This window comes from Ictalurus punctatus, chromosome 13, assembly GCF_001660625.3.
Source record: "Ictalurus punctatus breed USDA103 chromosome 13, Coco_2.0, whole genome shotgun sequence".
NCBI lineage: Eukaryota > Metazoa > Chordata > Actinopteri > Siluriformes > Ictaluridae > Ictalurus > Ictalurus punctatus.
In genome coordinates this window covers 26435001-26452500 of record NC_030428.2, presented here as the reverse complement: position 1 = coordinate 26452500, position 17500 = coordinate 26435001, and the positions used below count along the sequence as shown (strand labels likewise).

At 42.5% G+C, this 17500-nt stretch overlaps 1 protein-coding gene across 4 annotated transcripts in view; it reads left to right on the top strand.

Moving 5' to 3' along the window:
- The window catches only part of thrab (thyroid hormone receptor alpha b), a 158898-nt gene that overhangs the window by 115089 nt on the left and 26309 nt on the right, over positions 1–17500 (top strand). For all 4 annotated transcript variants that reach the window (XM_053685276.1, XM_053685278.1, XM_017483581.3 and 1 more), the window contains 4 exons: positions 1432–1493; positions 7907–8007; positions 12433–12580; positions 16770–16975. In XM_053685276.1, coding sequence (XP_053541251.1) covers positions 1432–1493; positions 7907–8007; positions 12433–12580; positions 16770–16975 — 517 coding nt within the window. The remainder of the gene's footprint in view (positions 1–1431; positions 1494–7906; positions 8008–12432; positions 12581–16769; positions 16976–17500) is intronic.

The following is a 17500-nucleotide window of genomic DNA, read 5'->3' as shown; positions in this document are numbered from 1 at the left end:
AGATCGTATCGGATTCAGGCGAGATTCGATAAGGAACGGAGCGGGGTGGAGAGACGGACCTCGGGATGGGTTTCGTTTCGTCGCGCGGGGACGTCGGGATTCGTTTCCTGTAACGGCGGCGTTTCCGGTAGCGCGGCCGCGCATCCATCGCTCCGTCTGATACGTCGGTGTTTCCGCACCGACGACGTAGAAGACGTGTCTTTGTACTCGTCGACGTGGCGAGGTTTTCTATAAGGAGACGTTTCTTCCACGTTTATGGAAGGAGTCTCCGGTACCGGTGCTTCGGAAGAGTCCGACGGTAGAGATTTCTGACGCCGTACAAGCTTCGGCACAGACGTTTCTTTTGGTTTCTCGGTATCCGCACGTTCGCCTCACGCCTCCAGACTCGGGGGTTCGATTCCCGCCGCTGCCCTGTGCGTTCGGAGTTTCCATGTTCTCCCCGTGCTGCGCGGGTTTTCTCCGGGTCCTCCGGTCTCCTCCTGCCGTCCAAAAACGTGCACCGTAGGCGGACCGGCGCGTCCGACCTGCCCGTCGGACGTGTGTGTGAACGCGCCCTGCGACCGATTGGCATCACCCGTCCACCTTGTACCCCGTGCTCCCTGGGATAGTCCCAGGGGATATCCCTACAGGATATTCGGTATACAAAATGGAACCTGAAGAGAAAGAGGAAAAAAAAAAAAAGCGAAACAAAAACAAAAGCCGACTGTGACGACGGAACAGTCGTTTGTAGCTGCCGTAGCGTAAGCGAGAACAGGAAATAACCTGTTGTATGTTCCGCAGCATGAAACGTAAATAAAAACGGACAAAAAAAGTCATACTGGAATAGTATGACGTCACGCTTTAATCCATGAAGTAACATCGCGATTAGAGATCGACCTGAGTATGAGTAAGGGAACCGGCGGGAAACCCCCAACCCTGGAGGCGTGAGGCGAGCGTGCTAACCGCTAATCCACCGTGCTACCTCGTTATTTGTTACTTATTTCATATTTTTGAAATTTGATTGAAATGATATAGGACATTATAGACAACATTCATATCCATATAACGTTATTTCCGTGCCGTACTTATCTTTACCACAGCCGCATCACTGTATGTGTGTGTGTGTGTGTGTGTGTGTGTGTGTGTGTGAGCATGCAGAAGAACATTCGAGCCGTGAGTGTGTGTCTTTGGGGGTTGTGTAATCTGCTCTCAGCCTCATGAGACACAGTGCAGTGAAAAAAAAAATACCTGCTGTTGGCTTTGAGTCTGCGAACCTCTTTATTTCCTGAAGTGGCAGCGTTGTCATGTCACCGGAGCTCTCAGAGCCGAGGGACGACGAGTTAAGTGTTCAGGGCCGCTGCCGCGAGAATAACAAGTCTTTCGTGCTGTTGTGTTGTAGTCTGTCTCACTCTCTCTCTCTGTCTCTCTCTCTCTCTCTCTCTCCATGTGCAGGTGGCTCAATGGCCCAAAAAGGAAGAGAAAGAATAGTCAGTGTTCGTTGAAGAGCATGTCAGGTAAGAAAGACACGCCCACTTCCATCACTACATTCAGTCTGTCGACCCCCGAGAAAAGACGAAACGCGTTCACAGAATCGGACGCAGACGCAGAGAGCGAGTCCGATGTAGCCGTGATGAAGAGAAACGTTGCGGATGAGTAGAGAAGAGATCGATAGACGGAGGATAAAAACCGACGCGTTCCCGTTCTCGACGACTCCGGGCGGTGAAGTCGTGAGGTTTGGCTCGGGGTAAAGCGTAAAGATAAACGCCTTGATGACTCGATGCTGCTCAAGAGTTCAAGAGGCGTCGAAAGTCACTGTCCTGCCCAGACGCTGGTGTATGGAGGGTAGGGAGGCAGGGAAATGCAGCGGGCGCTCGACACGATGAGACAGCTGTAGCATAACTGTGTGAAAGGGTCCGTGTTTATTCTGCGTCCTGGATGCAGCGCTAGATCCGGCTTCAAGTGTTGGCCGATAAAAATAGTCTGTATGTACTATATATATGTGTGTGTGTGTGTGTGTGTGTGTGTGTGTGTGTGTGTGTGTGTCATACAAATCTGGCAAAAAAATTGCCCAAAATGACAAGATTAACATTACGGACTCCAAAAATCTATCTATCTTTTTTTTTTTTTTTTTTTTTTTTTCAATTTGAGAAAGAAAAAAAAAAACTACTTTGTTTAAAAAAAAAAAAAAAAAATTAATTAAAAAAAATCTTAATATTGTACTGTCTTTTTGTCCTTGAACAGTACATGAGAATTTTTTTCAACATATAAAATCATGAAAAAAATATTTATTCTTCTAAAATATTCTGTTTCTGTAATAAAGGAAAAAGTTACAAGATTTAAATATTTATTCTAAAGATTGTAAATGTTTATTCTGTTTTTATAAAGAAAATTCTTTATGCCGTTGTTTTTTTTTTTTTTTTCTACAAAAAAAAATCCTAAAGATTTACATTCTGTTTTTTAATTCATCTAAAGGTTCTGTCCTGTTTTCTTATTTTTTTTTTCTTAAAATACTTTAAAGTTTCTGTTTTATTTTATTTTTTTTTACATTTCCTAAATCCTAGATATATTTTTTTTTTACAAATAAGCTGTTTAAAGATTCTACTTTTTTTCTATACAAGGTGATTTTTTCCCAACACATTCATACATTCTATTTTGCTCTAAATTCATTTTTCTCTAAACAAAAAATAAATAAATAAATAAAATGAATTCTACAAAAGTTTCTAAAAACTTTGGGCATTCTAACGTTTGTTTTTTTTTTTTTTTTTTTTCCGAAAAGAGAAAAATCTACATTCTATTTGATTCTATTTTTTTTTTAAAGTTTGCATTCTATTTTAATTCTATTTTTCTGGTTTCCACTAAAGATCCCACAATTTTTACTTCTACTTTGTCTTTTGTTTTTCTTTAAAAGGTTTCTTCATTCTGTTTTTAATTACATTCTTTTTAAAAAAAAAAAAAAAAAATTCTATATGCTATTTTAATGATATTTTTTTCTGATCTTATTTTTTTTGCATTCCATTTTTAATTCTAATTTTCCCCCCTAACACATTCTACATTTTATTGAAAAAGATTTGACCCTATTATTATAGCAACGTTCTATTTTTAAAAGATTCTCTGCATCCTGCTTGTTTGAATTTTTCTTTATTTTTCTAAGGAAACAGTCCTATTTTTAAAATGATACATTCGGTTTTTTGTGGGATTTTTTCCCCCCGAATTTGATTCAGTTGCAAAACGTTCTAAAGATTCTAGACTCGGATTTGAATAGTTGCGTTTCATATTTATTATGCACCACCATTTGGCCTGGTTTATTAAGGGGTGCCAATAATTCTGAGACGGACATTACTGTACATCTAAACAGTGGGAATAAAGATCAAACCTCCAGAATGCTAGGACACCGTACATGACAGAGCAGTGCGCGTGTGTACACGGGACTGTGTGAAGTCACGCCGGTGTGACACGTGTGAGACGAGAACACGTAATAAACATCACGTTTCCTCTTCACAAATCCTCCTGCTGCTGCTGCTGCTGCTGCCGTCAGCTCCACACCAACAGCCACCCTCCGCAGCCTGAGGCAGGAAGATGACGCTACAGAAGAGATCAGAGACAGGCCCAGGGGAGAGGTACGGAGAAATCCAGGACAGACATCCAGAATCCGCGCTTCGTGCTGGACTTGCGAGAGGAGAGGAGAGAGTGAACCAGTGTGTAGGGAACGAACTAAATCACCAAGAAAAGAAAAGGAACAAAATGGAGGACGTGAGGTGACAGCGACTGTAAAAACTCATACTGCATACACACCAGTGCAGAAAACCTGTGTGTGTGTGTCTGTGTGTGTGTGTCTGTGTGGGTGTGTGTGTATGTGTGTGGGTGTCTGTGTGTGTGTGTATGTGTGTGTCTGTGTGTGTGTGTATGTCTGTGTGTGGGTATATGTGTGTGGGTGTCTGTGTGTGTGTGTCTGTGTGTGTGTGTGTATGTGTGTGGGTGTCTGTGTGTGTGTGGGTGTGTGTATGTGTGTGTATGTGTGTGGGTGTCTGTGTGTGTCTGTGTGTGTGTCTGTGTGTGTGCGTGTGTGTCTGTGTGTATGTGTATGTGTGTCTGTGTGTGTGTGTGTGTGTGTGTCTGTGTGTGTGTGTGTGTGTGTCTGTGTGTGTGTGTGTGTGTGTGTGTGTGTGTCTGTCTGTGTGTATGTGTGTATGTGTGTCTGTGTGTATGTGTATGTGTGTCTGTGTGTGTGTCTGTGTGTGTGTGTGTGTGTGTGTGTGTGTGTGTCTGTGTGTGTGTACGTGTGTACGTGTGTACGTGTGTACGTGTGTGTGTGTGTGTGTGTCTGTCTGTGTGTGTGTGTGTGTGTGTCTGTGTGTGTGTGTGTGTGTGTGTGTGTGTCTGTCTGTGTGTATGTGTGTATGTGTGTATGTGTGTATGTGTGTATGTGTGTGTGTGTGTACGTGTGTACGTGTGTACGTGTGTACGTGTGTACGTGTGTACGTGTGTGTGTGTGTGTGTGTGTGTGTGTCTGTCTGTGTGTGTGTGTGTGTGTGTGTGTGTGTCTGTGTGTGTGTGTGTGTGTGTGTGTGTGTGTGTGTGTGTGTACCATTTCGAATTCACTCATTACCTCCAGTTACTGCTCCATTGATTTTTTTAGACTGTAACCCGGCTCTGTGTAGCGTCTTCCTCTCCGTGTTGTTGCGTCTGAGCGGAGGCTAAAAGGCTTTAATGTTGTTTGTGTAACCTCACTCTCTCTCTCACACACACACACACACACACACACACACACACACACACACACACACACACACACACACACAGATTCAGAATACAGACCTGCTTAGAGTTCCTGACCCTCCGCTGATTGTCCGTCGGCGCTGGAGCGTACTCTGCTTTATATTTCATTAGCAGCAGTCGATAGGCCGTTTCCTGCATCTGCACTGGATTCTACAAAGAACACAGAACGATTTGTCCAGTCCTCATTCGGGATGCCGAAGCCGCCATTTTGTCGTCGGGAAGCGTTTATTTACAGCGTGTTGTAATCAAGCAGCGAAGTGTATCACGGTGACCTTGCTAGCTGGCTTTTGTATTTGACTCAACCAAAAGAGTTCTCTGGTTCGTGTCCCATGTTGCGCTTCATGCGCTTCATGTTTCGCTGATTTATTATTTTTGATATATTATCAGGAATAATTAAACGCTGTGCGTCGCGCCCTTATAGGAACGCGACGTTACTTTATTATTTTCGTTTATTAACAGCGTGTCCTGAAGTGTTTCATTCCTCAGTTATTTCCTGTCATAATTAGTAACAAAAAAAAACAAAACACACACACACACAGCTGCAAAGTGTAAACTCTTCTGTCCTGAAGATGTCGCTAGGCCCGTCACGATCGCTACGCGTGTCGGACGATATATCGTCCCGGAAATAATCGCGATACGCGATAGTATTGTGATTTGAAGACCACTTTATTCCCAGGGATCTAATGATCATGATGATAGAACAGCGTAATCATGCGAGCGCACCCTTTCAGAGAGCGACAAACTTTTCATTCTTAATAATATAATAATATTCGCAGACACACTGGAACTGGAACGTCAGAGACCCGTCTGTGTCGTCTGAAGAAAATATCCTTTGACGTTAAGTCGGTGTTTCGTCGGGTCACGCCGATTCACCCGAGTGGATTCGACTCGGACTGAAATGGCGTGGAATGTTCGCCGACGGCGTTTCACCCGCCGAGAAAACGCGAAAATTAACCCGAATGTTCACACGTTTTACACGTCAACTTAAACACGCATCGACATAAACGTGTGAAAACCCGATCTCCTGAAATAATGGCATTATAACTAATACAATAGAGTGAATTCTTCACGCTTTAGTTCTTCGCTGTGCGCGTCGCTACGGTAACGGCGTATTCGTGACGTGACTTGACGTTCTACCTAGCGCCTCACTTCAGTTCAGTTCACTTCGGGTCATTGCGCGCGGACGCGAGGCGTGACGTTGTGGTCATGTTGTGTGTGAACGTCTGATTAATCTCGTACGTGTATAGGAGGAGTTTGGGCGAGTTCATGAATTAACCCGCTAGTAAAGCGCTTCGGTTCACGGCTGCTCGTTCACCGTTCAGCTTCAGCTCGCGCAGATTAAGCGGCTCGATCCCCGACATGACCGACTCCGACTGGATCATCTGGAACACGACAACTATCCTTTCTAGAATTTTCTAATTCAATACACGTTATTAGTGCGCTGTTCATATCTTGCGTGTCATTTTTTTCAACAGTGTGTTTTAATTCAGATTAAAACTAGCTAGCGTTCGCTGCACATCTTAACTTCCATAAGCACGGTTTTCTGCGTTTTTATCTTAAAGTCGACGAATATTTGAAGTCGGCCAGCAAAAATGATCGACGTCACGTCCATATAGCGTACAGTGAGTCGATAACGTCATTATCGCGACAGGCCTAGATGTCGGAAAATTTAACGCTACAGCTCACCTCGGACACTGAAGACTCCTTTCTTTAAAAAAAACATTGATGGAAAGAGGTGAAGGAAACTTTCTGACGCAGGAAACTCTCCGTGGTTTCAAGGGAACGTGACTGCGTGTTTTTCTCTTATATCATTTCAAAGACAGAGAAAACTGAGCATTTGCTGAGTGACGGGATTTTATAAATAGCCCCTATAACGTAAATGAAAACAGGGACTAGCTTTTCTTACGTTATTAAACGTAAATGTAAATAGCTACAATGTAAATAGCTGCATTGTAAATAGCTACAATGTAAATAGCTACAATGTAAATAGCTACAATGTAAATAGCTACATTGTAAATAGCTACAATGTAAATAGCTGCAGTGTAAATAGCTACATTGTAAATAGCTACAATGTAAATAGCTACAATGTAAATAGCTACAATGTAAATAGCTACATTGTAAATAGCTACAATGTAAATAGCTGCATTGTAAATAGCTACAATGTAAATAGCTACAATGTAAATAGCTACAATGTAAATAGCTACATTGTAAATAGCTACAATGTAAATAGCTGCAGTGTAAATAGCTACATTGTAAATAGCTACAATGTAAATAGCTACAATGTAAATAGCTACATTGTAAATAGCTACAATGTAAATAGCTGCAGTGTAAATAGCTACATTGTAAATAGCTGCATTGTAAATAGCTACAATGTAAATAGCTACATTGTAAATAGCTACAATGTAAATAGCTGCATTGTAAATAGCTACAATGTAAATAGCTGCATTGTAAATAGCTACATTGTAAAAAGCTACAATGTAAATAGATACAATGTAAATAGCTACATTGTAAATAGCTACAATGTAAATAGCTGCATTGTAAATAGCTACAATGTAAATAGATACATTGTAAATAGCTACAATGTAAATAGCTGCATTGTAAATAGCTACAATGTAAATAGCTACAATGTAAATAGCTACAATGTAAATGGCTACAAAGTATGATGTCATTGATTAATAAAAATACGAATTGTTAGCAAATTGCTGTGGTGTAAAAGGATTCGGACATTGTTTAGGACGAGTAGAAATCTTTTTCTTGTACGTTGATGATGATCTCACGTTATTTTCTTTTGTAAAACGTTTTGCTGGCAGATCTTTCCTTCAGTAATTGTGTTGCATCAATTTAAAGGCCGGACGTCTCTCTTCGCTCACGGGCTCAGACGGAAAGCTCGGGTTTTCATGTGAACGTCACGCTCTGTGTCCTGTAGTAAACCGATACAGAGGCTTATGATGTCATTGTTTTACTTTAACGCTTGGAACGTTTCCTACACGGCGAAATGTTTACGCGTTACCGCCGGCCTGAAATACGCTTCAGTGTTCGGCTGTTGGAAGCAGTACAGATGTTTGTACAAACTAGTTAAGACTAGTCTTTCAGTTCTCTGTGTGTGTGTGTGTGTGTGTGTGTGTGTGTGTGTGTGTTATCTGTGTTTTAGGGTACATCCCGAGTTATCTAGAGAAGGATGAGCCGTGTGTGGTGTGTGGAGACAAAGCCACTGGCTACCACTACCGCTGCATAACCTGCGAGGGCTGCAAGGTGTGTAAATACACAAACACTAACACGTGTATACACTGTGTATTAGGACTGGACGATACGATGGTATTGTGGTGACATGGAAAAATACTGCACTGGAACTTTGACGTTCCCCAGAGCGAATAGGAAAACCCTTGGACGGAATTGGGGAATGATGTATATAAGATAGAGGTAGGGAGAGACAAAGGATCTTAAAATAATATGAATGTGATGATTTCATTTGAATCATTGTGATTTATATTAATATGATTTGATATTATCACGCTTTTCTGATATGTCATGGGTATCTCATCGCATGTCATATCTTTTTGTGGTTTGCCTTTTGTGATGTCTACAAACTGATTTGTTGTAAATATTAAATGTATTGTTGTGTGTGTGTGTATATATATATATATATATTCACTCACTCACACTCACACACACACACGGTCAGGACACTTCGGCACGTGGACCAGGAATCGAACCGCCAACCCTACGATCAGTAGAGAACCCGCTCTACTACGCGCTACCCACTCTTGAGCCACATCCGCCCTAATCCTCAATGAATCGTTATTGATTTTGCCACGGAGGACTACGTGACAGAAGTTTATCTGAAAGAGCCGGCCTTGCAGTTGTCGGTGAAAGATAAAGCTGTTGTCCGTGTCGTATTTTACAGCCCCGTATTCGGCCCAGGGTCAGTGGATCGAAAACCACTTCGGAAATACAAACAGAGAATTGAGAACAACAACGACAACAACAACAACAAAAATCCACCCCGAGACGGACGACCTCTAGAGTTCCTTTTCTCGCCGTTCCGCTCCGAGGTTAAACGGTTCGAGTGTGGGAATACGTGTCGTTTCTACCCCGTGGTTTAAAAGCGTATTTCGTTAGATCTCTAAACCATCCGTTATTAAATCCCCCCAAAGCGCTCAAATCCACAAGTCGAGCCGATGTCGTGGAAACCGTATGAAACGGAGCGTCGTTCCTAAACCGTCGTGATCTCACACGCGAAGGATCTGAGTAGACTTCCCTTTATACTTTTCCACCGTCATATACGGCCTCGTTAAGCACAGTCTCCGTGGTGGTTAGCGCACGTTTATGGGGTGCTTTAAGTGTAGTCGTGGCAACCACCGAGCCTTAAACTGGGTTCCCAGGTGAAAATAAAAGAGCTGTCGAAAATACGACCTACAGCGTTTATAGAACGTGCGGGTGAGGATAAATGAATAACTGCTGGAGCTGCCTCCTCCGTTGTAAATAAGTCATTAGGCAGCACATTGGGCTCAGTAGTTCTTTCACCCGGGCTTGTACACGGTATGATGAATTATAAAGCGCCCGACTACAGCGTGTTGTTTTTCCAACCTTTTCTTTTAGCTTCAAAGTCGTCACGATGCAGAAAGACGGCGCAGCTCTGCATTTTAATAATACTTTTCATTCCATTTTACCAGATCAACACGCGATGCTGCGGACCTTAAAGGACCAGATCCAGATCCTGGTCCACGTCCTCGCCGAGGACCGATTCTGGGCTTGTTTAGCGGCGAGGCTAATAATTGCGTGTTTGCTTTCACACGGAAGAATTCCTTCCTCAAGCTAGACCGGTTACGCGATTCCGTACGTCGAGCAGAACGCTCGTTCGGAGGCCCTGTTTACGCCGGTGCGTTCTGGTTTTAAAAACGCGTAACCGTTGCTACGGTTACGCCTGTCGTCTAGGCTAGTCCGGTGTTTCCGACCGTCGGATACGGAGACTTTCGGAAACGCAGAAGAGCCCGTTTTAGTTTGAACACTCCAGGCTCACGTTTCAGTGTAAACAGAGCAAAACGCAGACCTTTTGGAAAACGAAGGCGCGGCCTCGGTCACGTTCGCCTTGGTGACGGGGCGATATCTTATAGTTTGTGATATACCGGTCGAAATTCTCCCCACGGTAAGAATTAGTCTTCCCACGATAATAAGGAAGCCTGGTCGATAAGGTATTTCTGTGTGCGAGTGAGAACGGGTATGGCGGTATCCTCTACCCGCTGGAACTGGTTTGGTGGTTACAGAAAAGGAGTTTTATTGTTAGAGGAATGTTTGTGTTTCTGAGGCTCTCAAGATCACAGCTGTGACAGTGGTGCATGGAGCTGTGATTATACCATCGCTGATATCGTTATCGCAAGAAATACCACAAAATATCGTGATATAGCTTTAATCCATATCACTCATCCCACATCCGCCCCTCTGCACTTCCTTCCTTCCTTCCTTCCTTCCTTCCTTCCTTCCTTTTTGTCTCTGCACTTCCTTCCTTCCTTCCTTCCTTTTTTGTCTCTGCACTTCCTTCCTTCCTTCCTTCCTTCCTTTTTGTCTCTGCACTTCCTTCCTTCCTTCCTTCCTTCCTTCCTTCCTTCCTTTTTGTCTCTGCACTTCCTTCCTTCCTTCCTTCCTTCCTTCCTTCCTTCCTTTTTTGTCTCTGCACTTCCTTCCTTCCTTCCTTCCTTCCTTTTTTGTCTCTGCACTTCCTTCCTTCCTTCCTTTTTGTCTCTGCACTTCCTTCCTTCCTTCCTTCCTTCCTTTTTTGTCTCTGCACTTCCTTCCTTCCTTCCTTTTTGTCTCTGCACTTCCTTCCTTCCTTCCTTCCTTTTTGTCTCTGCACTTCCTTCCTTCCTTCCTTCCTTCCTTCCTTTTTTGTCTCTGCACTTCCTTCCTTCCTTCCTTCCTTCCTTCCTTTTTTGTCTCTGCACTTCCTTCCTTCCTTCCTTCCTTCCTTCCTTCCTTTTTTGTCTCTGCACTTCCTTCCTTCCTTCCTTTTTGTCTCTGCACTTCCTTCCTTCCTTCCTTCCTTTTTGTCTCTGCACTTCCTTCCTTCCTTCCTTCCTTCCTTCCTTTTTGTCTCTGCACTTCCTTCCTTCCTTCCTTCCTTCCTTCCTTTTTGTCTCTGCACTTCCTTCCTTCCTTCCTTCCTTCCTTCCTTCCTTCCTTTTTGTCTCTGCACTTCCTTCCTTCCTTCCTTCCTTCCTTCCTTCCTTCCTTCCTTCCTTTTTGTCTCTGCACTTCCTTCCTTCCTTCCTTCCTTCCTTCCTTCCTTCCTTCCTTCCTTCCTTTTTGTCTCTGCACTTCCTTCCTTCCTTCCTTCCTTCCTTCCTTCCTTCCTTCCTTTTTGTCTCTGCACTTCCTTCCTTCCTTCCTTTTTGTCTCTGCACTTCCTTCCTTCCTTCCTTTTTGTCTCTGCACTTCCTTCCTTCCTTCCTTCCTTCCTTCCTTCCTTCCTTCCTTCCTTTTTGTCTCTGCACTTCCTTCCTTCCTTCCTTCCTTCCTTCCTTTTTGTCTCTGCACTTCCTTCCTTCCTTCCTTTTTGTCTCTGCACTTCCTTCCTTCCTTCCTTTTTGTCTCTGCACTTCCTTCCTTCCTTCCTTTTTGTCTCTGCACTTCCTTCCTTCCTTCCTTCCTTCCTTCCTTCCTTCCTTCCTTTTTGTCTCTGCACTTCCTTCCTTCTTTCCTTCCTTCCTTTTTGTCTCTGCACTTCCTTCCTTCCTTCCTTCCTTCCTTCCTTCCTTCCTTCCTTTTTGTCTCTGCACTTCCTTCCTTCCTTCCTTCCTTCCTTTTTGTCTCTGCACTTCCTTCCTTCCTTCCTTTTTGTCTCTGCACTTCCTTCCTTCCTTCCTTTTTGTCTCTGCACTTCCTTCCTTCCTTCCTTCCTTCCTTCCTTCCTTCCTTCCTTCCTTTTTTGTCTCTGCACTTCCTTCCTTCCTTCCTTCCTTTTTGTCTCTGCACTTCCTTCCTTCCTTCCTTCCTTCCTTTTTGTCTCTGCACTTCCTTCCTTCCTTCCTTTCATTTTGTCTCTGCACTTCCTTCCTTCCTTTTTGTCTCTGCACTTCCTTCCTTCCTTCCTTCCTTCCTTCCTTCCTTTTTATCTCTGCACTTCCTTCCTTCGGCTTATGAAAGATGCATTTCTGTATCCTTTTTCCGTGTAATACACATAACCACGTACTTTTCCTCATGTTTAGGTAACTTGATTATATTCCATCTTTCTTTGGTCCTAAATTCCGATTGAAATGCCTTTGAAAATGTCTTTAAAAGTTTTCAATTTAACTCGAGGATTCCTCTAGACACCCTGCTGTCATACCTACTCTATCTGCTGTCTGATATTTGTCCTAGATTTAACACCAGACTAACACACACACACACACACACACACACACACACACACACACACACACACACACACACACTCACACTCTTGTCACCTTGCTGTCATCTGATTGGCTGTGACGTCTTGATTTTCTCGTTCTCTTATTTAATCTCCACGTGTGTTTGTGTGAGTGCTTTTTGTTAAGTCGACGTTAGCGTCAATGTCTCGGGTTGAATGCCGTCGTCATGACAACACATTTTTTGCTACGAGATAGAAAAGAAATGAGTAGTTGCCAAACTTTGTAATGGACTCCCTCTCTCTCTCTCTCTCTCTCTCTCTCTCTCTCTCAGGGTTTTTTCCGGCGCACCATCCAGAAGAACCTGCACCCGTCGTATTCCTGCAAGTACGATGGCTGCTGCATCATCGACAAGATCACACGCAACCAGTGCCAGCTGTGCCGCTTCAAGAAGTGCATCGCAGTGGGCATGGCCATGGACCGTGAGTCACGACACACTCTCATACACACTCCTACTGTACTGGGTGTCCGAGAAGTCATCAACCAATGAGAACGTGTCGTGGTAGACTGTTGAGACAATAAATGTGTAAATAAATAACTAACAGACATGCATAACTGTTTAAATAATATGCACGAGACATACAAATATTTTTCTCTAACATGTCATCTTTTCTCATGTTTGGAAATCTGAAATGTAGAACGCAGAAGTCATCAAAAAATACAACAACTTCTAAGTCAGTGTTTGTTTAAAAAAAAAAAAAAAGAAAAGAAAAAAAAAAAGCCATTAGGATGCCGATGAGTTTTACGCTGTTCTGCAGGTGTGTTTTCATTTAACAGAGCTGAAGCCAAGTCTGTTAAATAGATAAAGCAGTCAGACGCTGAGATTCAATTCAGCTGGGATAGATATATATATATATATATATAATAAAAAAAAAATTCCAAAAAAGCCCAGAAAAACAGATGTGGAGGATTGCGTTGCTGCATGTGGCGAGAAGCAGGACACAAGCTAGAAACGAGGAAAACAAGCAAGGGCCTACATCAGAGAATTGAAATCGCACTAGGAAAACCAAGTCAAGGCTTGGACTTTATTGAAAAAAAAAAAAACACAGTAAGACTTTTGCGAAGTGGATCACTGCGACATAAAACAGGTGAACACGGTCAGGGAACGGACGATCGGTGACATGTCCGGGTGGAGTACGGGCTAGAAGAGAAACACAGACGCACAGAGAACTTCAGAGTTATTTTATGACGAGCTCGTTTTTTAACCAACGGAACGGAAAACTTTGCTGGTAATGGGAACGTCCGGAATTATCGCGTATAGGTAGTGACCCACCATGTTTACCTGATATCACGTGATTTATTTTTTTTTTTTTGGTGAGAATTTGGTGTATAACACTATTATTATTGTTGTTGTTGTTGTTAATTCATTCATTAATTGTATGTATATAGCTACTACGTTTCATGTACACACCAATCAGCCATAACATTAAAACCACTGACAGGTGCAGTGAATGACATCGATTATCTCATTACAATGGCACCTGTTAAGGGGTGGGATATATATATATATATATATATATATTAGACAGGAAGTGAGCAGTCAGTTCTCAAAGTTGATGTGTTGGAAACAGGAAAAATGGGCAAGCGTACCTCTGGAAAAGATGGCACCAGGATGCACTATGGGAAGCCGGCGGAGGCGGTGTGATGCTCTGGGCAATGTTCTGCTGGGAAGCTTTGGGTCCGGGTATTCATGTGGATGCTACTTTGACACGTAAGACCTACGATCGTTGTTGGAGACCAAGTCCACGCCTTCACGACAACAGTATTCGCTAATGGCAGCGGCCTCTTTCAGCAGGATATTGCTCCCTGCCACACTCCAAAAATGTCCAGGAACGGTTTGAGGTGTTGACCCGGCCTCCAGATTCCCCAGATCTCGATCCGATCGAGCGTCTGTGGGATGTTCTGGACAAACAAGTCTGATCCACGTTGGAGGCCCCACCTCGCATTTACAAGACTTAAAGGGTCTGCTGGTGCCAGATACCACAGCACACCTTCAGAGGTCTCGTGGAGTCCATGCCTCGACGGGTCACAGATGTTTTGCTGGCACAAGGCAGGTGGTTTTAATATTAGGCAGGTGGTTTTAACGTTATGGCTGATTAGTGTGATTGTAAGTCGAACCCCTTTAAAATGCGGATGGTTCTATCTCGTTGTACTTAATTCAATTTAAAAGTGTCGAATAAATTTGGAAAGCGGTATCAGCGCTGATTTTTGGTATAATATAACCGTCATCATCATCCATCCACGGTTCCACATAATATTCACCGACAGATCATCTTAACGCATCAAGATCTCGAGTCAGGCTCTTATCCTCAAGCAGTTTTATACACCGTAACCGATTTTTTACATCTCCAGCTGCTGTGTTTCCTCCCTCGAAAGAGAATTAGGAACTGAGCAGCAGCTGAGGGAATTGTACAATTTGTCCTGAAGATTTATGAAGGAAGTCGTTCCTTTTTTTGGGGGAATCTTTCTGCTGTTAAAGAAACTGCAGAGTCTCTTCTCGGTGGATCTCCTGCCTGCTTTTGGCGCTGAACTGTAGTCACTGACTCTGTTCTGGATCAGGATCTGGATCTGCGCTGGATCTCTGAACGCCTGCCAGTGTGTCGTCTTTAACGTTCAAGTCTACAGCTGGATCTGTTCACTGATGTCTACAGCACTTAGAAGCTCATCTTTTAAATGCTCCTTTTCTATTCATAATAGTCCTATTATGGAACCACATTTTTTCAGCGCATCAAGCTGGTAGTAATTTCTTTTTTCACCTTATATGTAATATGTGGGGCAGTGGTGGCTTAGCGGTTAAGGCTCTGGGTTACTGATCGGAAGGTCAGGGATTCGAGCCCCATCACTGCCAAGCTACCACTGTTGGGCCCTTGAGCAAGGACATTAACCCTCTCTGCTCCAGGGGGCGCTGTATCATTGCCGACCCTGCGCTCTGACCCCAACAGTTTCCTCCATGCCCCGGAAATTGATTTTTGGTACTTTTAATTTTGTTTTCCTTTGTTGTTGTTGTTTTTTTTTTCTTCTTTTTTTTTTTTCTTCTTCTCAATGAAATATTTGGGAAAGGGAAGGGAGAAGAGAAAAGGTAAATGAATCACATGAAAATGAATCACATGAAAATGAATCACATGTATATGGATCACATGAAAATGAATCACATGAATATGAATCACATGAATATGAATCACATGAAAATGAATCACATGTAAATTAATCACATGAAAATGAATCACATGAAAATGAATCACATGTAAATGGATCACATGAATATGAATCACATGAATATGAATCACATGAAAATGAATCACATGAAAATGAATCACATGTAAATGAATCACATGAATATGAATCACATGAAAATGAATCACATGAAAATGAATCACATGTAAATTAATCACATGAAAATGAATCACATGTAAATGAATCACATGTAAATGAATCACATGAATATGAATCACATGAATATGAATCACATGAAAATGAATCACATGAAAATGAATCACATGTAAATTAATCACATGAATATGAATCACATGAAAATGAATCACATGTAAATGAATCACATGAATATGAATCACATGAATATGAATCACATGAAAATGAATCACATGAAAATGAATCATATGAAAATGAATAAATAAATAAATTCTAAAGATGTGAAGTCATGACGAGCAAAAAAAAAAGCTTACTAAAGCTAAAAGGGAATCAGTCTGATGTAGTCATTTTTTTTGGTCCTTCTGGGAGCATTCGGATGACTGGTGCCAAACTGAGGCCTTCCATCTCTACCCTATCCAACTTCTAGACAGGAATAAGAGACGGTGTTTCACCAGTCATGACGTCTCTACATTGGCTTCCGTTCAAACATACAATTGATTTAAAAATGTTACTGTTTGTTTTTAACTGTTTAATATCCTCACTAAAAAAAAAAAGCAATTGAAAATTGTTTTCTTTGCGTTTTTTTTCTTTCTTCTTTCCTTGCGACGATAACAACAACAACAACAACTATCGATGTACGTTTTTTTTAACAGACCCCACAGTTGTTGTGTTGTTTTTTTATAGTATCGGTGACTTATGGCCTTTTTAGTACAGGCCACAAATCACTTCATAGTAGAAGTATAAATACGTTTAACAAATACCGAAAACATTTCAGATGAAACCGAGAGGCGGCTGTCTGGAGAGACTTTCTAGTTGCTAACTTCCTGCAAGGAGGCGAAGTGAAAAAGCACACGATTTCAAGGCACAGCACCATTTAGTGAATGTTTTTTTAACACATCATACCTAAACCGAGTGGCGGAGATGTCTCGATCCTATTGGCTGAGTTAAGTTCACCATATTTTTTCAATCGAATGTGCTCTACCAAACGGTTGTGATAAGGCATTACGTGATTTTTTTTTTTTCTTCCCTCGAGTGTCGTACGGTGAAAAAAATAACATTTTACTCGTAACATCATCCGAACACTTCATGCATATTTACAAACGAAATGCTCCTCTTCTTTGGGTTTAAATATAATGTGCACGGCAAGGTCTGAAATAAAACTCAGTGTTATTTTTATTTCCCTCAGCTCAGCCTTGAACCCGAACACGCATGCTGACACTCGTCCCGTCTCTCTCTGTGCAGTGGTTCTGGACGAGGCGAAGCGGGTGGCCAAGAGGCGTCTCATCGAGGAGAACCGGGAGAAGAGGAAGAAGGAGGAGATGGTGAAGACCCTGCAGAACCGGCCCGAGCCGACGGGTACAGAGTGGGAGTTGATCCGCCTCGTGACCGAGGCTCACCGCCACACCAACGCCCAGGGCTCACACTGGAAACAGAAACGCAAGTTCCTGGTAAGGAGACGTTCCTCAGTGAGGTTCTTTAGCATGTTCTCGAAGATCGTGTTGGGGAAAAAAACAACAACAACAACCCAGGAGTGTATGTTTCTATAGGCAAGTTACAGAATACCCCCAAACGTATCGTATGTATTAAAAATAACCTACTAAAATCCCTTCAACCCCAAAAAAAACCCAAACTAGCACGACTAGCAGACTAGCAAGCCGTGTGTGTATTATTTTCATCACCTTTAGCATGCTAGCTAAAACACAGATCAATAAATATACACACCGAGGGCGAACAGATGCCACATATATAGAGATAGACATACACGACTCTCTCTCTCTCTCTATCTATCTATCTCTATCTATCCCTCTATCTTTCTTCCCCCTGGTATAACCGAGTATAAATAACAAAATAGACCTCCTGCTAGTCAGTTCCGGACTATCATGCGTTCTCTAGCTCAGCTTGACTCCACAACAAGATTAAATCAGCTGATGACCGTATGTAATTAACGACCGTCCAATCAAATTAGAGAATGA